Here is a 22,263-nt window from a genome sequence, read left to right as displayed (position 1 = left end):
TATGTCTATAAGGATTTCATTGATAATTTATCATAAATATATATTCATATTTTTTTGCTGGATGGAAAGATTCCTTGGACAGGTGGACAGTTCCTTTAAATAGCATAGTATGTCCTATGGGTCTACCAGAATGGCAGCCTGTGTTCCCTGTCTGATCTCTCCATAGGAATCTGACATCTATCTCTCTCTCTTTCTCTCTCTCACTCTCTCTCTCTCTTGTGGAATGCTACTTGGCGAGTCATATGATTTCGAGCAGGATGGTCCTGTCAGTGCTAATCTGATCTGCAGAGGTGAGGTCACTCATCTGTGCTGGATCTGTCCTCCCACATGGATTAGACCCCTAGAATAAGAGGCAGTAGAACGTGTATGAAGAATGTTGCTTAAGTCCATTCCACTCCTTCGAATTCTAGATTAGAATTGTTTAGACCCCTTGCCTGAGGCTCATCACAGAACTCCCCCCCCATCCTGCTCGAGGTGGGTGTGGTGAGAGATAGTGTGATTTGGAGGACAATCCCAGGCTGGGTTGTTCACTTCTAAAAGGGTAAAGGGTAATGGGTCACAGCACCTAAGCTGGTATGAGTAGGATTTAAAGGGTCCCCCAGTTTGATCAGTGTCGATTTCATTTGTCATGTCCATCACACAATAGAATCAAATAACACAGGAAAACAAAAAAACAAAAAAAAAAACACACAAAACAAACCCATGCATCACAAAATAAAGCACATTTCTACAGTAGAACCTACAAGCCAGAGGAGGCTCTTACAACTCTTCCAGTTAAGAAGAGTTGATCAGGAGGAGAAGGGGGATAAGGCACAAGTAACAGGGAGAAAGACCACCACCACCCCCACGGACAGCTACTGACTGTGGACCGGGTCGGTCCCAAGTCAGGCAGACCCTCACCAGACGAGGACCGCCCCCCCGCTCCAAGAGTCAGCCTCCACACAGGACCTCACTATGATTCTGAGGGTTCTGTAAAACAGGATGTCCTGAAAACGGAGTGGACGGTTCTATTAGCTGCCTGTAACCCAGAGACTCTGTGGATTCTGGTCCACACATCCGTGCCAGACCAAAGGCCAAATCTGGGTCAGCGCCAGAGTCCACTATTATCTGGGTGGACCTACATTACACATGCTAAGGCTAAGTGTCCACGTAGCGTTTTTGTTCTGAGCGCCAGCGTCTCTCTTTCTATTGTCACCAGTGCGGAGAGAGCGTATGTATGCGGCCAGCGAAAGGAGGAGGCGCTGCACCAAGTCTCTTTTTACAGAGCGCTCCGGCCTTTTTTTGTATGGCCGCTCTAAGCTATTCTTGTTGAAAATCTCAGAACTTTTCAGGATGGCGCTGGGGTCGTTACTGTCGCTCCCCAGCGCCTTGCTGCCAGAGAGCAACGCTATATGGACACATGCCCTAACAGAGCCCTGGTGGAAATGACAGCAGACTTAGACCATCCCATTTTACATACAGAGAACACGTCAGCCCCAGGACACATTTAAAGCATTTGCCAAAAGGAGCCCTCTTAGAAAATGCTTGTTATGAAATATTAATGTTTCCGGACACAGGTCAAATGCTTTAAAGGTGTTCCAACAGGGCGGCTGCAGAGAAGCTGAGGATCAAAGCACCCAGGAAGTCGAGCAGTCTCGCACGGTAAGAGGTTTAAAGTGGACTTTTCTCACACGGCTCCAGGGAGCCGAGGAGGGAGAGAGGGAGAGAGAGAGAGAGAAGCTGCGCTTTGTTTCAGCGTAGAGAATTACCCCACTAAATCAGGGCAAACCGAGTTACTCCAATTAATGCCAGAAGCCTATTCAGGTTCGCCAGGATGAGGGACTCATTGTCTGACAGGCTGGCCTGGGGGGTGGAGTGGGAATTACAATGTGGCAATTACACAGGCACCCTCTATGGGGGTTTGTTAAGAATCCTAGCAATGGAATTCTGTCAGAAGAACAGAACATCGTGAAAATGGTGACCTATGGTGACCTATGGTGACCGGATGCTGCTTACGAATCTGCCGATCTGAGAGTGATGATCAGCTGTTTGTTTCAGTCTGAACACCACCCCTTGGGAAGGCTTCTCGAGCAGGTCATCATTTTTTTGGAGTGAGGCCGTAAAGTGACACGGGGACACTCCCATGAGCCTTTGGGACAGTTACAGGAACTCTGCTGACTAACATGGGTGTTTGTGAATAGACGCTTTGTTCTGTCACTGAAGTAGTGAGAGGCTGGAGCGAGAGTGTTGGTGTGTATGTGTGTGTGTGTGTGGGGGTGTGTGTGTGTGTGTGTGTGTGTGTGTGTGCACGTGGCCTGTTCTATATCTAGCTATGGAAAAATCGGGACATTTAGGCTCGGATCCTCTTGTTCTTTCAGTAGCTGGGGACACTACGGTGAACAAGTATGGCTGACCTGGCACACACCCCGGTGAACTGTGGGCGATGACAGTGACAGTAATGAACTGTGAGTGCTCAGTGGGTCACCTCAAACCGGGTCCGATGTTCCAGGTTCAGGAGGGTCGCCGCAGCCTGGTTCTACGGGGAACAAGGCAGTCTATTGGGCCTCTAGGCTAACTGCAGGGGTTTGAGGTATCTAACCAGGGATAGGTCTACAGCAGTTGAGCCCACAAGGGAGAAAAAAATCAGAAGCTGGGGTTCTACGGAGGAGCAGCGGAGAACAGGATGAGGAAGGCCGAGGAAGGAGGCGAGGTGAAGAGGTGTACAGTACCTTGGCAGCGCTTGCGCTTGTGACATGTGGTTTTAGTACTCGTCTGATATCCTCTCCATTTGAATAGAAAGGTGAGGTAGAAAGGGGGCAGGTGGGAGAGAACTAACAAACCAACAGACAATTAGAAGGCATGGCAGTTACAGTTACACTCCTCACACTAATGCTGTTAACCCCAATACCCCCACTGGTTGGGGGAGGGGGGGGGGAGTTAGGGGCATTTAGTAAATCTCACTGCCTTAAAGACACGTCAGTCTTTTCACTAGAAAACATGGCACTGTTCTGTTTGCTACAAACAAACACTGGCCACAGTTAATGTCCATTTGAGCATTTTACACAAACATCTCCAAAGTCAAGGCATTCCTCTGTGGCAGTGCACAACACAGGGCAGTGACACCATACACATGTGTGTGTGTGTGTGAGCAGTGCTGTGGAACAGGCCCGTTTACAGTGCACAGGTCATTTGCCTTTATTATGGACATTTGTGCATGTTTACGGTCAGTAGAACATTAGGCAGTGGCAAAAAGAAAAGAACAAACACAGAACAACGTCACATCTGAAGGTACCTACTGATGAACCTGTGAGAAGAAAACATTAGATTTTGTAACCACTATACAAATGAGATAAATGTTGATAATATAATAATATATATATTAATATAGTAATACAAATAATAAAATAATAACATAAATGGGATGTTATTACTAGCCTGCAGCCAGGGCTAACATTTCAAAAAGCTTATTCCATTATGACTGCAAATAGTATAGCTTAGTGCTTTTATTTTACTGGGCTTCTACATGAACTCAATCATTTGTGGTTGATAAACATAATTTTTTCTTAACATGACAGATTATGTCGTCTGTTTCTGAAGGTTGCAAAGCAACAATAATCCACCCTCTATGTCTGAACCCCCCCCCCCCCCCCCCTCGCCAACACACACACAGACAAACACACACAGACACAGACACACTGTCCTTGTTAGTGAACCAACACCCTGCCGTTTACACAAATGTTATCAATTCGTCAGTCTGACTGACTATCTCACTGAAGTAACTGCCCTTAGAGTTATCTCTCCTTATCTTCCCTCCAAAGACCCTTGCCTGCAGCGCCAGTCGCCTCCCTCACAACTGCTCACATCACACTGGACTCTAAACGTCTCAGTACTACGCAAGCTTGCAGACAGACAGGGAGGACGCTGACAAAGCACATTGATCTCTCGCCTCCTCACAATTATAAAGGCTCAGCCTCCGACAAGGTTACTTGACAAACACATGATACTGGAGAAACTGAAGCCTTTTATAACTACTCCCGCCCCTCTGGAGAACGTTTCGCATCGCACACTTCTCATTTCTCTTCGTTCTTGGTCACTTCTCACGCGAGAATTTGACAACTTCCTCCCTGCTTCACTCCACTTTAGTTTGTGCGGAGCTAATTTTACCCCCATGTGACCTGCATAGGAGCAAAGCGAAATTGGTTTCAACAGAAGCTCACCACAACCTTTTAGCATCACACGCACAGACAGACAGACAGGGAGGATGCTGACCAAGCATATGGATCATTCACTTCCTCATAAATACCATCATTATTGCAATCTCCTGCGGTACCTCACTGCTCAGCTACAGAAACAGAGGTCATATGACTGGCATGTATGGCAGTCATCATACTGTCATCATCTAGCTGCCTTGAGTTCACACACACACAGGTTCCAATGGTGACCTGCGGTGATTGGACGCTGCTTAAGAAGCTGGGAGTGACAATCAGCTGTTTCTGAACACCACCCAATGGGTGTTTTTGGGAGGCCTTCTCACACTGGTCAACATTCTTATTCAGGGATGAGGGAGGTGGTAAAGCATCATGGGAAAACTCCCATGCGACTTTGGGACGTTGACGGGGCCTCTGCTGACCCAACATGGGCGGCCCCCGCGAATAGACGCTCTCATCACCTGATCATCTGATGAGATTGCAGATGACAGATATGGAGACAATCATCAAACTGCCTTGAGTTTTTTAGAAGCCTGCTGTCTACTGTAGCATAGAGCTATTTCCTGCTGGCTGAGTGGCTTATAGATACTGATATATTCAGGGGCTTGTTTGATGGGATCAGAAGGATGATGAGATCAAAGTTACCCAGGAGGTTCTTTCTTCTTGTAGCAAAACCCTCAGGAAGAAGGACCGACACACACATATACACACTGTCTCTTCCACACACAAAACACGCACATACACTTTCTCTCTCTCTCTCTCTCGCTCACACACACACACACACACACACACACACACACACACACACACACATCTGGGACTGCCAGCCCAACAGCTGGCCAGCCCTTCACACAGACTCAGAGCGACAGCGCTGCGTCAGGCCTCATCAGCGTTCCACCCTCTGTTGCAGAGAACGGCATTATCTCACCAAATTATCTCACCAATTTCCCAAAGGAAGACACTCCTAACGTAAGGGGGGGAGGGGGGGGTATGACGGAGAGAGATAGAAAGTGAGTGAGTGTGTGTGTGTGTGTGTGTGTGTGTCTGAGAGAGAGTGAGAGAGAAAGAGAGAGAAAGCGAAAGAAAGAAAGAAAAAAAAGAAGGAAAGACTGAGAGAGTGAGTACCGTATATGTGTGCATCAAGCTAAAATGAGGCAGCAGTAAGGGTTTCAGGTGCTGGCCGCCTGTGCTTCTCAGCACATCAGACTGAAGTTGAATGATGGTGTAATTAGGCGTTGGAGTTGCAGTTAGAGTGACCGGCTGGGAGATTAAAAATAGCTGGTCAGAGACACCGGCAGCTTTCAGACAGACAGACGGACGAGCACAACAAAGCACACACCAGCAGATGAGCAAACATACGCAGTTGTGCGCACACACACACACACACACACACACACACACACACACACACACACACACACAAACACTCACATACACAAACTTGAACTTGTTTTTGAACTGAACCATGCAGGAAAGCATAGGCATGATCTCCTGTGAGTCTGCATGTCTGTCATACCAGAAAGGAGTGAGATTGTTCCCTGACTTGTTCTCTTGGTGGCGGTGCGACTCCCTGCCAGAACCTGACAGACTGGTAGGGACTGACGCAATGGTCAGTATGTATACACCCACTGCATCCTGCCAAACAAAACTCCCAGTATGTCACACTGGTACATGCGCGCGCGCACACACACACACACACACACACACACCTATGCTCAAAAACACACAGAAATGCACACAGACATGCCCTGAAGCACAAGTGCGTGTGAGCGTGCCCGCGCGCACACACGCACACACACACACACACACACACACACACACACACACACACACACACACACACACACACACACATTGCAATTGGCTCTTTCCGTCCTACACACAGCTTCAAAGCTCATTACATCTCCACTATTTCTGGTGCGTAATTACAATAGGTCTGGTCCCCTGACGCATAACAGTGAGACAGTGAGGGAGACAGACCTGCACTGTTTAAACACACACTGACTCACTCACTCATTCAATTAACATTACACCTATTTAATCACTCTTCAGCAGACCTGTTCTCATGTCTATCCTCTACTCTCTGCTTACAACACTACTCGAACACCAATCATTCTTCTTTCAGACAGCACATTTCCAATGGCATGAAGGCCCACAGTGGGGTATGTTTATCTGTGTGGGGTACGAGCCAATAGGCTAGTGAACAGGGCAGAGACAGGGAGGCTGACTGTCTTGGTCTCCACAGCAATGCTGAACTTCCAACTGCTAAGGTGTGCGTTTTCCGAAAGTGTGTCGTTTAAATGATCATTTTGAACACTCTCTCTCTTAGCTACCACGGTCGTTCCTCAACATCTTCGAAACACGCAGCTCAGATTCAGGAAGATTGTCAGTGAACTCAATGCTCCCTAGGAGAGTTCACCACACCTCCCTCCCTCCCTCCTTCTCTCCCTCTCTCTCCCTCTCCCTCTCCCTCTCCCTCGCGCTCTCTCTCCCTCCCTCCCTCCCTCCCTCCCTCTCTCCTTCTCTCTCTTCCTCTCTCTCTCTCTTCCCCCTCTCTCTCTCTTCCCCCCTCTCTCTCTTTCCTCTCTCCCTCTCTCCCTCTCTCCCTCTCTCTCTCTCTCTCTCTCTCTCTCTCTCTCTCTCTCTCTCTCTCTCTCTCTCTCTCTCTCTCTTTCTCTCTTCCCCTCTCTCTCTCCCCCCTCCCTCAGTCTCTCTCTCCCCCACTCTTTCCGACTCGGTGGAACTGGAGGCATGCCAGTGCTACGGTGAGGTGATGACCCTTACCAGCTGCCGTAAAGGTCACCATCTGTGGCCACCGGCAGCGAGTCTTTTCTACTGCGTCATGCCAGGCTGGCACAAGGGAGAGGTAGGTGGCACCAGAGAGAGCTCTGCCTTAGCCACAGAGAGGTTGTGAGTCATTCACACTCACCACTCAAACAGGCCTCACCAAGGTACCAGTCAGAGAGACAGACACGCCTTTGAATAAAGTATGAGGGAAATAGGGAGAGAAAGGTGGAGAAGGACAGAAAGAGGCTAAAGCAGAAGAGAGAGAGAGAAGAGAAAGAGAGAGAGAGAGGAAGAAAGATAAAAGTAGAGAGAGAGAGTGAGAGAGAGCTAGAGGGAGGGAGAGAGAGAGAGGGCTCAACTTTCCTAATGTAGGGGAGAGGCTGAGGCTGAGGCTGGCTGGTTGTCTGGGTATGAGCTGCCCGACGTGGCCTTCGACAGGAGCCACATGTCTATTTCAATCTGGGCATGGCCGTCACCAGCACCAGCAACACCCTTAGAAAACATGTCAGGAACACACTGATGAGTCAGCCTATGACGTGGCTCTCACAAGCACACCAGAGTTCCACTACACTGCTCTCCAGTAGGTAGACTTCACTGCGCACACACACACACACACACACACACACACACACACACACACACACACACACACACACACACACACACACACACACACACACACACACACACACACACACACACACACACACAAGACACAGGCACACGCATAACAGAGACATTACAAGGAAGAGACAAATAACTGAAGGAGAAATGAATGGGGAGTCTGTAATACGACGAGAATGCAAAATATGGCAGATATGCAACATGAAGACCTGCTCCGTCACATTGTTGGAAAAGGTGTAACTGTCGCTTCGTCTCACCTGAACGTTCTATTTATTCCCACTGTTAATATAGCAATATAGCTGCGCAGCGAACTTCGGCGCATGATGTGCAGCGAGCAAGTTAAGTATTGTTTAGCCTTCGACCAGTCTATGTGGCGTTACGAGCCTCTCCCCTTTCATTTCGATAGAACACAGATCTTGTTTGCCCGAAATAGCTGCCCTGAGGCGCTGCAAAGATGGCTGCCAGGTGGCGAGACTTGCTTATAAGGACTTTGACCACACTCATGCCAACACTCATGCCAACTGAAGGTTCATGTTAATGCAAGTTGGTGTTTTGTTGCCTGACATTCAGCCATAAGCACAGAGGCCACTCATTCACTTCTCCTGTGCCTCTCCTCAATCAGCCACTGCATAGGAGTCCATTAACAGGGCCATATCAAAGGGTGTTTCTGCAATGCCATCATAGAGATAAAGGCTCTGGATGAGGTCTGCGGTCACACTGAGTTGCGTGTGTAATCTGTGATCGAGCAGATAACCAACAATGACTTTTCAAGAACTCACTGATAGGGTGTCAGCGTTTCACAGAATAGTGAATGACTCACTCACTCACAGAAAGGAGAGGTCGTGGGTCATGGATAGAGGGGCTGATGGACTATGTGCGTGTCAATGACTGTGACCGTGGTTACATGGATTCGAATAACTGCCTTAGTCGGACTGAAATCGCATTATCCGTTTCATGTAAGCACCTTAGTCGGATCGTAGTCGGACCGCACATAGTCGGACTAACACCCCTGGATAACTCGATCCGATCCAGTTGATAGTTCGACTATTGCGGCATGTAACGGTGAATTGGATAAGGAACTGGACTTTGCGTCTTTCCGCATGCTTGAGATCCCGCCGCCCTCCTCCCTCCCTCCCTGCCAGGTCGTGACCCGGAAGACGAAAGAGACGATACGTTGTCTCAACTGTTCATACTAATGACACGTTTATTTATGAATATCCTGCAGACTGTCTCACAAGCTTATTCTTGTTGACTATGAACAAACATAACAGAAGAGGTCCGAAGATATGAGTACCTTTACAACCCCTCCTTAAAAACGTATAAGGACGTTCAAATTACGATACTTATGTGGTGCCAGTGTTGACAAAAACGTTGACTGCGACTGTTTGGACAGAACGCGCTAATTCACCGAACAAATACTTTCATATTAATTTCCCACCACTTGTTAGTCATGTCATCCATTCATATCGATGTGAATCAATCAATACTAATACATCTTTAACTGTGATGTGTTTTTGTTTCATTTCACAACGTATTTACTGTATAATCAACGATAGCAGGTGCCCGCTTGTAAACAGTCCACATTTTATTTGCTTAAAACACACAGCAGTACTGTCAAATCAGAAAGCAAATCAGCTGTCAAAGGGCTGTTACCTGACCAAATACCTTTCAAACTCGGTGATAGTATTCACAACTAATTTGTTCTTCATTCTATCAAATATGATGAAGTGTGGTCCGCGATGGCCACAAGTAAATTATTGCAACATTTCTAACATACAACTCAGAACGAAGAGAACACAGCCAGTAGTAGCCTAATCTAATAAAGAGTTGCCTAATCTATTAACAAGGTCATGGATTGGTGGCTTAAGACAGGAACTATGAAAAGAAAATTAAATGAGAAAGCCTCTAACATAGACAAGGAGAAAGTGGTTCAGCCTCATTGGGAATTATCTCGCCGCGGAGTTGCATTCAAAACACTGTGTTTTTCTCCCGCTGAGACAGCAAGATGATAACTAGGCTATATTCTGTGTTGTGTGACGTTGGATAATGACAGCTCTTAATTATGAAAAGTTGACTACTAGGATGGCTGTATTAATGCCAGTGGGCTAGCCTACTGTTGGTAGTGAAATACTGCGGTCAGTATGCGCATCGTTGTGTTTTGTGATGTCTGTCTGAGTGTGTGATGGGAGTATGAGGCTGTGAGCGAACTATAGTTTGTAACATAACCAAGTCACGCATGGAGCAGGGTTCCAGATGCTTTGCCTTGCGCATTGTCATATCTATAACTAGCCTACTGGTACGTACAAAAGGAGAGCCCACCCGCGAAAATCATGTGTGCGCTAACAATTGTCTGGCGCCAGGTCTTGGGTAGGAGGCATGTTGTTCCGGGGATATTTAGTTAAATGGTCCGCGAATTTTTTTTTATTGGCTAAGTGGTCCTTGGTCTGAAAAAGTTTGAGAAACACTGCTTTATAGACAATAACGATCATACACTCCCATTGCACTCAAACAACCACACTCAAACGAGGAGATATTGTATCAATTAGCCTATTAAGTACTGTATTTATTGATTGCAAAGAGTTCAACGTTACAGCAACATAACTTTGCTCCGGTCGCTAAATCTGATATATCCGTGTGCATCATCGCTCTCCCTCTCTCTCTCTGCCACACCCACCCTGTAACCTACGTGTTTATACATTATAGAAGCAAGACCATTATATTGTAACAAATCACGGAAGCGTGGTATATTTGTTATGGCTTTTTATTAAACACTAAAACACAACACACTGTCACAATGGCACGGGCTTTATGCCCTGGTGCAAGTTACCACGAACAGACTGTGCTACCGTCACCCACCTGTATAAGCTCTGTCCCAACACAGAACAACGACATGTAATTAGAACGGTAAGGAACATATAGGGAACGTCGTTGAGCTAGTGCATCACATAGAGTATAACAGTATGCGCCCGCTGCACGGCATTACGGGGCGACTATGCCGGCACGTTAAAATATTCTGGTTTAAAGTTAATGCTTGTGAAATCAGCTGTCACTCGGCTATTACCTGACCATTACCTGTCAAACTCGGTCATAGTATTCACAACTAATTTGTCCTTCATTCTATCAAATATGATGAAATTTGGTATTGTACCCGTGAGGCAAGCCTGAGTTGAGTTCTGTTCGGTTATCTGGCGCTGAAAAAACCCACGAATAAGTACTGTCAAATCAGAAAGCAAATCAGCTGTCACTCGGCTATTACCTGACCAATACCTGTCAAACTCGGTCATAGAAAAATATCATGAATGCATATTTATTACAATGGGGAAACTATAAAATCGGAGTACGGACAACTAATGCCCAGCGTTGACGATGCAGATATAGAGCTGGAAACAGCTTAATGAGCTACAGCCCAAATGCAGTGAGCTTTATCAAGCCCTGGAAAGTTCGGCACATTTGCCCGTTTCCACAGCGTCTGCTGAGCGGTCATTCAGTACAATGGGGCGTCTTAAGACATATCTTACGAAGTACGATGACTGACAAAAGACTGACTGGACTTGCTCTCATGAATATTCACACAGATTTGGAAATCGACAGCGAAGAAGTACTAAAACAATTTGATGCAACTGGCAGAAGGGCAATGCGTTTTGGCTGTAACCCATTATTTGCGCGCGTGTGTGTGTGAATGTGCATGCGTTTCTCTCGCCTTTTATCTTTCACCTTTGAATAATGTAACTTATAAACACGTTGGCCCAGCAGAAACAAACAAACAACGCGATGGACAACCCAAGAAGCAACACGCATTTCTGGACCGATGAACAGACGCGATTCATGCTCAATCAACTGTTGTTGTTGGTAGTGTTGAAGAGGTCAAGCCGAAATGGCTGTATCACCACTAGTTGTAATGAAAACAGCGCCACCTATCGTATCGGATATGACATGCTTTCGGCCAATGATTCGATTTATTCACTGCCATGTATATTGGGATAATAGCACCTACCCTCGAAAGAAAGCATAGTCCGACTAAGCAAAGATTCGAATTATACCATCATGTAAACACACTGTGTGTGTGTGTGTGTGTGTGTGTGTGTGTGTGTGTGTGTGTGTGTGTGTGTGTGTGTGATGTGAGAGAGACACTATGGCCACCATGGCCCAGAGTCCTGTTCTAAAAAATAAAGACAAGGTGATATGATCACGGTGTATGCATACATCATTGCGTATAATAGTAGCATGTTAGTAGCATGTTTACTAGAGACAAAGAGGGAGACATACTGCACTTGTATGCATGAACAGCCTTAGTCAAAGTTCTGAATGATCTACTCATTTAATCTGATAACGGCATTTCAATACTGGTTCTTCTGGGCCTTTGCGCTGGCTTTGACACTATAAATCCTTGCATTTGACTGCAGAGACTTGAACCATGTTGGTGTCAAAGGGTGTACCCTAACCTGGCTCAGGTCTTACCTTTCTGACTGTCTTCAGTTCGTACACGTCCACAATGAATCATCCAGTCATACAAAGGTAAGTTATGGAGTTCTTCAAGGCTTGTTGCTTGTACTCCTGCTCCAGTTACATGCTACCTTTAGGTGCTGTAATAAGGGAGCATGGTATCATCTTTCAATGCTATGCTGATGATGCCCAGCTATCCAAAGATATCCTAAAATAGAAGCTTGCCTTTAAGATATCACAGGGTTTTTCCTGCATAGAGAAAATTTAGGCGCGCGCCTAAGCCGTTTTCCCGAGCGCCTACAACAAATCCCGAGCGCCTAAGGCAAAAAAAAAGTCAGCGATAAAAAAAATATAAAAACGCGTGCAATGCATGTAAGCGAATATGGTCTCAATAGTATGTTTCAAGTATAGGCTACAGCCGAAACCTCGTTCTGTTTTGATCAATAGTAATCGAGTTGATAAGCTTGTCTTCTTGTCTGAACAATACGCAACTGTGAGGTGCGCGAATGGACAGAGCGGCCAGCTGCCAATCACTCAACTTGCGTATGCATCCTGACTTCATCAGTCGGCGGTGATTTTGAGCATAACATTCCATTTTCAGTATACATGGCTTTCAATGTATTAAAATATCTGCTATGCTGAGGACCTACACAGGTGTAGGCTATTATTTGATTTGTGTACCCGTTTGAACGAGTACCAGTAGACCGCGGAGCCTCGGGAGAGGCAGATAACCGCATTGGTTTATCAATGAAAGCTCAGCTCGTTCGGAGGAGAGCGGATAGATCTGTGTTGCATCTCGAATATAATAATATTAATATTATCATTGATAAACCGGTGCGGTTGTAAACTGTCGTTCCGCTGCGAGGGCCAGCCCGACGTGCACGAATACACCTGTACAAATGCAAATGAAATGTCCACTCAAAATGCTGACAAAAGTTTGATTTCCAACGCAGCCTCCATTGGTGGGCCAATAGAAGTTAAACACACTATTAAACATATTTGTGGACAGTTTTAATAATAAAAACAAAAAGAATGGTATGTAGGTTTGTATAATAAAAATGAATAGTAATAATAGATAAACTTGAATTTCATAATTTGTGTGTTCCATTTCTGACCACTGGTTAATTCTAGATTCTATTGATATACATTTCAGTAGTTTGCATATATATGTAAAGAGGTAAACCTTGGTAATCTTTGAACCATACATGTTAGCACCATGGGGCTTGGACTATTGTCAATCTATTTGAATCTAAAGTGGAAGCAAAATGATTTCCTGAAGCATATCCTCATTATTTATGAAATGGTAAAATGTAAGCTAATAAGGTGACATGGTAACACAGCGCGCACATTTTTTTTTTTGAGCACCGAAGACCCATTTTGACCCAGGAAAAACCCTGTATCAAAGCATTTTCCTGCTCCTTAACACAGATGGAACTGAGGTTATGATTGTAGGCCGTAAACATTTGAGAATGACATTAACCAGCCATTTACTCGCACTTGACTGCACCTCATCAACACCCAACACAAGCGTCTTGCTATAACTGATGTCCAAGTCCTCTCTTTCAACTAATTCGATATACAAGACATTATATTTTCATCTACGCAATATTGCTAAAGTCAGAAAAATCCTATCCCCTTCAAGACTAAAAAAAATTAAAATAATCCATGCATTTATCACTTTGCAACTACTGCAATGCTCTCCTATCCAGATGTGTGTGTGTGTGTGTGTGTGTGTGTGTTGTGATGTGAAAGAGACACTATTGAACATATGTATGAACATATCTCACCTGTACTTGCTTCTACACACTGACTCCCTGTCAGAAGTGGAACTGGCTTCAAAGTGCTCCTTCTAAAACACAAAGCTCTAAATGGCCTAGCTCCAAATTACCTCAATTAATTAACCCCTACTGGCCACCAAGAGCCCTTCATTCCCAGAGTGCAGGTTTTCTTTTTATTCCAAAAGGCCCCCCCTGTGGAATAACCTTCTATCTCCAACCAAGAAGCAGACACCCATTCCTTTTTTTAAGTCTAGACTAAAAACATTCCTCTTAAATGCATCCTATAGTTCCCAAGATCCGACACCTGTCGCAATATACTTCCCATACACCATGTCGGGAAAACTCTCCCTCCATCTCTTCCTCTCTCTACAGTACATCTCGTACTGTGCTATGTTGTTGATCACATTTCTTGTCATTCTCCTAGGATGCCTAAAGTGACCAGGGTTTGTATCCAAGTTTCTTCCCTGACTGTAATCCGCGTTTGTAATCCAGAGGGGGTTAACCCCCCCAACCCCTTACCCTGGATAGCCTGTGGCATGCCATAGTATTACAAGACTTACAGTATGTTTAGATAATTAGGTAGTGCATCGTTCAGACACTGAGATATGCATGTGAAATATTTTCTTGTGTATGATTGATGTTCTGTTTACTAACCTGTGTCTGTTGCCTCCCGTATAGTAGGACCTTTGTCTGCAGATGCTGATGGCTGTGACAACACTGTTCAACACAATAACCATAATTATATACGCATATAAGGCAACCTAGCTCCGTCCCCCCCCCCTCATACTCTAGTCTAGACTATCTCCACTGTGGGATGCTTCTGCAGTTTTTCCACCTGATCCACTTGCAGAAACCCTCTGCTCACAGCTGCCCATCTTCGTAATCCAGAGGGGTTTCCTGTAAATGCTCTCTTTCCATTTTTATCCTATATACATATTTTGTGCCCTAACCCCTAATATAAATGAATGCCACCACTGACATAGTTTTCTGTTTCATAGTTCTGCTTATCCTTATAATAGTAACCTTATGAGCACACTGTGTACCTACTGAGCTCGTCTACAACCAATACTTAAAATACAACCAATACTTAAAATACTTTCTATTTGTGTCGCAATACACTTCCCATGCACCGTGCCAGGCAACTAGGGCTGAACGATTAATTGCATTTGCGATTTAATCGCGATATGATTAAACACATTCGCGATTAAAAAACCTGGTCTAAAAAAAAAAAAAAGTGTTTAAGTGCATGCCTAGTGTTCATACTTAAAATGACTTTTTTGACACCGATTTGTTGTTCTTGTTTCTGTAATGAGCAGTTAAATAAAAATGTAAAATGTGGGAAAGAAGATTTTACACTAAATCTATCTAATATTGTGTTGGTCATATTTAAATCATTCATTACGTTTTGTTGGGGAAAAAAAGAGGATTAAAAAAAAAAAAAAATCGCATATTAAATTGCAATCGCAATATTTTGGTAAAAAATCGCAATTAGATTATTTTCCCAAATCGTTCAGCCCTACAGGCAACCTCTCCCTCTTCTTCCCTCTATATCTGATACTGTGCTATGTTGTTGATACTGATTAAATGGTCACATTTCTTGTCATTCTCCTTGGTTGCCTAAAGTGACCAGGGTTTGTATCCCAGTTTCTTCCCTTACCCTAATCTAGGTTCGTAATCCAGAGGGGGTTCCTGTAAATGCTGTCTCTATCCATTTGTATCCACTATCAATCTTGTGTGTATCCTAGGGTGTATCCTAGGGTGTATCCTCCCCCCCCTTTCTATCGCTCTACCTGGCTGGCCTCGAGCAGATACAGGTGAATATTTGTGTATGTACGTGTGTGTATATTTGTGACCTCTCTCTTCTTCCTGTCAGCGCAGAACTGTCACACTCCGCAGCCATGTACAGCTGTTATTTAAAGCAGCCTGCAGCTTCAGAGGGGAAAGAGGAACGACCTTGCGGTCAGCAGGCAGAGGACTGCCACTGCCACATACAACACTCCCCCTCTGCACAACACACACTGGCACCACGGCTGCAGGGTGACGGTAAGAGGCTCTCACACACACTCACACACACACACACACACACACACACACACACACACACACACACACACACACACACACACACACACACACACACACACACACACACACACACACACACACACACACACACACACACACACACACACCTTGTGCTGTATGGGAGAGTCTATTCTCACACAGCATTACTGGTACTACTGGTACTGACAACCAGATCTTCTGCTTGAGACATTTGCTGACTTGAAAGAGGGACATTTCAATACTCCCAAAACTTCTCACGAGTCCTGGATCACCATTTCATTTTTTTGCCACTCAGCAAAGAGGAAGGAGAATAAATCTCGCCTGGCTAAGACATTTCGGGGGTGAACACTACACACACACCACACACACTAAATCTCTCCCCCTGCATGCTCCCCATCGCCCCTACACGTCCACAAAGACATCCAGGTGACAGACTGTTGAGCTGGAGCAGCTTTTTTCCACTGCGGCTAGGTGGGCTCATGTAAATAACTTTTATGCAGGGTGTCACTTCACTAATGGAGTCGATAACTTACGCAGGGAGGGAGAAACCTTTACGACCGCTCTCACACAACATTATGGATGGGACCACAAAGAGACGAGCTGATGTACTGTCTGGTAAGCTGACTAAGGGACTAAGATCACCAACTGTCTACTGTTTACTATCTGACAAGGGTCTCAGCATCCTCTCTTTTGAACTCTGACCCCCAACACAGGCACACAGACAAAAAAACAGACATACTTCATTCTCCAGTAAGACCACTATTATTTGCTTACTCATTCAAACAGTCAGCTTGATAATCCATAGGAGCTGATACTTTCTCTACACTCTGCAGCTAAAGCTGTTTGCAACTAAGTCAGTGTGTTATGGCGTCATACCTTACAATTCCGCCACATCCCTGTCTACTCACACACACACACACACACACAACTCTCCTGACATTATTCCTAACATGATCTCCACACACACACACACACACACACAAACACACAGTCAAACACAAACACACATCTCACTCTCCTGACACTATTCCTATCATGATTTCTCTCTCATTCCTCAATTTATAGTGGGCACGCTGATGTCATTCTACCCAAAATCAACAAATGTCTACCCCACACACACACACACACACACACACACACACACACACACACACACACACACACACACACACACACACACACACACACAGACGTCCCTCCTGCTCAGTCTCTTACCATCCTTGCTGTCCACGGCCTTGGCCACCACGTCTGAGTCAAAGGTGTCTTGCATCTGCTGGCCGCGGAAGTGTGCAAGGTGCTCGACCTCGATCAGGTCGCTCTCCTCCTCCTCCATTGGAAGCCACGTGCCGTCAATGAACCATTGGCCACGCATCACAGGAATACTGTCCTGCTCTGTAGAGGACATGGAGACAGAAAGAAGAAAGCTGTCGGTGCAAAGAGCAGTGAACAAGGCTTCCTGGTCTGATGAATAGAAAGAGAGAGAGAGAGAGAGAGAGAGAGAGAAAGAGGGAGCGAGAGGGAGAGAGAGGAAGAGAGAGGGAGAGGGGGGGTAGAAAGATTGGAGCTCGGAGTTTGATTAACCACTGATCCAGCATCACAGGAATGCAGTCCTGACACAGAGCAAGGGAAGAGAGCTGTCAGGGTATGGACATTGGCCATGCTTCGGTCATGGCCTGTGAAGCACAGGAAGGGAGAAGAGAAAAGTGGAAAGAGCAATGAAAAAAGACTTCCTGGTATGTGAAAGACAGAGTGTGTCTGTGTGGGGGGGGGGATGTTGAGATAGGAGCTTTCAGTCTAATGAACCACTGACTATGCATGACATAACACAGATGCAGCACTGCACTAGGTCAGAGAGAGAGAGAGAGAAAAGAGAGCGGTCAGGGCAATGAAGATTGGCCATCATTCATAACTAGAGTTTGTTTGAGGTCTGTGAAGCCCTGAAAGAGAGGGGAAAGACCGGAGCCTTCAGTCCAATGAGCCACTGGGCAATCATCACAGGAGTATGGTCCTGTACTGTGAAGGACAGTGGAGAGACGGAGGGAGAGCGAAAAAGAGAGAAGCTTTCAGCTCATATGCATGCTGCTCTGATCTGCCTAGAGTTACAAGAGACAGGGACGGGTGCTGTCAGTGTCAGAGGGAGGCTAGTGTGACAGCAAAACGAGTTTTTCCTCCATTAAAGTCTAACTTTCAGTTACCAGAGGGTTGCATAGACACTGCACTTCCATGTACATAGCGTCCTATTGTAAAAAAGGGGGGATTAACTCTTATTGGTATACCTATTGCTCTTACGTAGAAATTAATTCAATTTGATCAGCACAGGAGCTTATCCTTTGTCAGTCATGTGATTAAGGCTATTTAGCTAGTGGTCTTAGGGTAACCAGCCTTTACACAGAAATGCATGAGAGTTCCCCAAGTCTTGATCACTTCCTCTTTCATGGTTATTATGGAACAAAGCGATACTATGAATGGGAACTTGTTTGGAAGTATTCTATAACTATTGGCAGAGAGAGACAGAGCCTTCCTGTAATACCAAGACATGCCCTTCACTGTACAAATGTCACTCATTCTGAAGAATTTCCAGCATTCAGCAAAGGTTTTTTGCAAAAGGCCAAATGAATCACAGTCTTTCGAACTCTCTGTTTTTGTCTATTTTGCAGCACAGAGTACCCACATTTTAGACACCAGGCAGCCAAATGATGGTTTGTACTAACACAAAACAGTGTTTACTCGAAGCAAAACTAATTTTGCACATGGTAAGATTCATCTTCAGATGGATTCATTTTGTGCAGCTTTGCATTTGTGGGTGGGTTAAGTCTCCATTACCTTGGTAAGAGAGACATGATTTAAGACGATGCTGGGGTAAGCATTCCTTTATTTTGCAAACTACAGGCTTTTTCTTCAGGGTTAACAACACAAGGCTAATAACATCTGCACTGATCCGAGGAGAGCAGCAAACAAAACAATTAGTCCCCATGTCTTCTGCAGGAGAGGAGGAGGCAGATACTAATATTTACCTAAACTCAGGGAGGAAGTGCTTCATAGTAAGTGATAAAGCCCTACTGCCACATCAGCACCCATCACCATTCTCAGAAGCAAACTATGTGATATCACCATGCTTATGTCAGTTACACTTTGTTCTCAGAATAAGACCATGGAGAAAAACAATATCTTCTCTCAGTGACCTTCTCCTTACCCAAGCTGACAGTACAGAATTCTATGATTTACATGACACTTCTGGTGTTCCAAAGCGCCGTGGCAACCTTTTCTTCCATGAACTTCCTCCTGACATAGACAGCCTACTGTTCTTTGTGTAGGCTGTCAATTATTCATCATTGAGGTCTCAAAGGCAGACACAGAGAAGCTGGTGCTAGGAGGCTTTCAGGGTTACCGCCATCAGCTATAGGAGCCGTGTAAAACCTTGTTGCATAATACAAAGTGTTATGACACAATAAAACAGAATACTACAGACTATTCTGAGTGCTCAGGAGTTCGCCTTGCGTCATAAGCATCAGCATTCCACATAATTACACACGGTCACACAATACGCAGTGCTTTTGTCAGCAACATGCTTAAAATAAAAACAATAAACATAACCTCTCTTTTTCCATCACATAATTACAAGAGAGCTCAATGATTTAAAAAAGGGATGTTGACAAAACGTCTTACTTACTCCATGAACATGAATATCAAGAACATAAAACATAAGCCCAAAAATACACCCTCTCGCTTGGCCTGGAAAAGCACTCTACTTTTTCTACCCTTACACTGAGCATTCCAATGAACTCTGTACTGAAGAAGCATTGGCATCTTTAGGTCTGTGTCACGGGTCTCTGTAGCTCCTCTGTGATAAGGGCAATACTGAGTATAGGACAAGAACTGTCCATGTCAGCAATATCAACTTCAAGTCTCAGCATGCTTTTTTATTTTGAAACAGTCTATGGAAGTGGAGTGCTCATGAAATTACAGCATGCATTGAGCAATCTCTGTGGAGCACGCTCTGTTGAAACGAACACTGTAAATGCTACTGTGCTATAAAACGATAACAACTCTGATTACGTGAGGAAGCGTAATTGCACCTCCACACATTCTTCCACTGACTGCAAGAGAAAACAGTGACATTACAATCTGTTCTGAATGACATGGCCTGCAGTACATGTGTTTCATACTACTGGCTTCACATAAGGGTAATCCAACTTCAAAGCAACCCTTCATTCATTATGTTTCACCCACCTCATCCAGTGGACACAATTCAGGGGAATCACAGAGGTAGATCATAGATGGCTCTGATTCGATCTTACTAATACCATTTTAAAGTACTGAAACAGAGCACTGAGTAAGGCTTGTGATAGTTCAGCATTTGAAGCACCTGAATGCAGCGACAGTAATAATGCGACCATATAGTAGTCATACACGTTCACTACAAATAAGACTTTTTTTCTGCTCTGTTATTACTTATTATATACATGAAGAGTACAAAAACGTATGATTACTTACGATTCCAATAGACTGGATAGCATTCCTTGTCTCTGACATCCACCTCGTAGAGACCCCCTCTAACACAGACCGCTTCTACGCTGACATTTATACTGTCCAAGTCACTCTCTTCCGATGATTTGGACCTTTCGACAGATTCCCTGCTGCCATGCGCTAGAGTTCTTGGCGCAGTTGTTGTTGGCGCTTCTCTCTGTGGTCCGTCCAATACTGCTGACCCAGTCGCAGTTTCTTGCGTGTCCTGCGCTTCGTTGCCCACGGGACCTGCCCGATTGGACCTGCCAGGATTCAACTCACAGTATTTACGGTACGCTACCTCGATTTTTAAAGAGTCGTGCCCGACGAAAGCCTTCCAGTTTTTCTTGTCCTCTTTGTAGAACCACCGGACCTCCTCCGGGCCCAGCTCAGTAACGACTTCGAAGCGGTGTCGGGAGCTGTTGGAGCGATGCCTTTTCCTGCTCTCCGGCGGGGCAACATTTCCATCGTTTACGCTGTAGTCAAGGGTGCTGGCGGTCCCGAAGTCAAAGTAACCCGTGCCGGTATTATGACTCCCACAACTTGGGTAGGTATCGTCCAGCATCTTACCACGCCGGGTCAACGTTAGCTGGTGACTATCCTGGAGCAGCGGCAGGTGCCGATCAAAACCCGACTGCACCGCGTGCATCCCTGCGCCAATCGACGACTCGTCATAGGAGCAGACGAACACATCGTTTCCCAGACCCCACTCTCTGTTGTTATTGTTAATGGAAGAAACTGTACCGCCAGGACTCCGCGGAGGGCTGATGAAAGGCGGCTTATTCGGGAAACTACTCATAACTTTGAAAAGGTGTTATGGCATTAGCTAAATAGCTAACGGTGGCTATCAAAAGATAGCAACACTTTTACACGAGTGAGCGAGCATGAATGAAATATATTTTATAATGTCATAGATTTTAAAAACTTGCTATGCTGTCCATCTCGCTTGGCCACTCACTTGCCACAAACCATCCAGGAAACAGCTTTAGCTAGCTAGTTAGCTAACTTATCGCTAGCTAACCAGAACTATGCCAGTCGGATGACACGGCTGCCTTTTTTCCTTTTTCGAAACTTCCTCCTCTAAAGTAACGTACCGATAGCAACCGAGACACGCCCCCTCTCTGCGAGCCAGTGTTGTCATAGAACCTTAAGGTTTTTTTTACTGCTTGCGGTAAGTTATCCTTGACCGTCATTCGCACCCGCTATCGGAAGAGAGCCACAGAATCTTTCATGTCCAAACAACTCACCGGCTTGTATGGTGACGACAGCTGCGTGATGCGCGATTCTTTGCGTGAGGGGGATACGCAAGAAGGGATTTTCTACGGCAGCGCGCACGTAAGGCAAATGTCTTGTGACCAGTGACCCACATTAGTTACAAACATTGGGTTCAGACAAAAGGACTATTTACAAGTGCGAAAAATGACAAAAATGCATTAACACCATGAAACCATAGCAATATGGCCAATTCTATTACACAAATGGCTGGTGACCTAATATGTATTTGAATCCATTTCAAACAAATCCGATGGGAATGGTAGATATCCAAGGTGACGTTGTTCGCTTAATTAGGTTCGATAAGAGAATTGCACGGATTTCTGAAATAAAACTCAACCTTATTGGCAAAATACCACAAGATGTCGCTGTTGCCTCAGCCGAAGATTAAACACGTAGAGTAAAGATCTATTCGTTCCGCAGCCCAGCATGGGAAAACGCTGAAGAAGAAGCTATGTCCCTCGAGTAACAGAAATTCATCTTTACTATTGTTAATATTCTTACATTCTCACTGCTGCTGTTATTGCCATCATCATTTTCATTAGCATTTTTTCCCTGAGCTGAGTTGCAAATAACTTTTGAATACATTTACATTATTCATA

At 45.1% G+C, this 22,263-nt stretch overlaps 1 protein-coding gene across 4 annotated transcripts in view; it reads right to left on the bottom strand.

The window, feature by feature from the left end:
- The window catches only part of ddhd1a (DDHD domain containing 1a), a 36,841-nt gene extending 15,107 nt beyond the window's left edge, over positions 1 to 21,734 (bottom strand). The window contains exons 1-4 of one of the 4 annotated variants that reach the window (XM_031579901.2): positions 20,378 to 21,734; positions 17,099 to 17,275; positions 14,474 to 14,536; positions 2,709 to 2,810 (exon numbers count right to left, since the gene is read on the bottom strand). In XM_031579901.2, the coding sequence (XP_031435761.1) occupies positions 2,709 to 2,810; positions 14,474 to 14,536; positions 17,099 to 17,275; positions 20,378 to 21,188 (1,153 nt within the window). In that variant the 5' untranslated portion in view covers positions 21,189 to 21,734. The remainder of the gene's footprint in view (positions 1 to 2,708; positions 2,811 to 14,473; positions 14,537 to 17,098; positions 17,276 to 20,377) is intronic. The other 3 variants (XM_031579902.2, XM_031579903.2, XM_012824249.3) reach the window with 3 other exon arrangements.
- Positions 21,735 to 22,263: the final 529 nt, after the last annotated feature.

Source organism: Clupea harengus, chromosome 14 (assembly GCF_900700415.2).
Source record: "Clupea harengus chromosome 14, Ch_v2.0.2, whole genome shotgun sequence".
Taxonomy (NCBI): domain Eukaryota; kingdom Metazoa; phylum Chordata; class Actinopteri; order Clupeiformes; family Clupeidae; genus Clupea; species Clupea harengus.
This window is presented reverse-complemented; position numbering and strand designations above follow the sequence as displayed.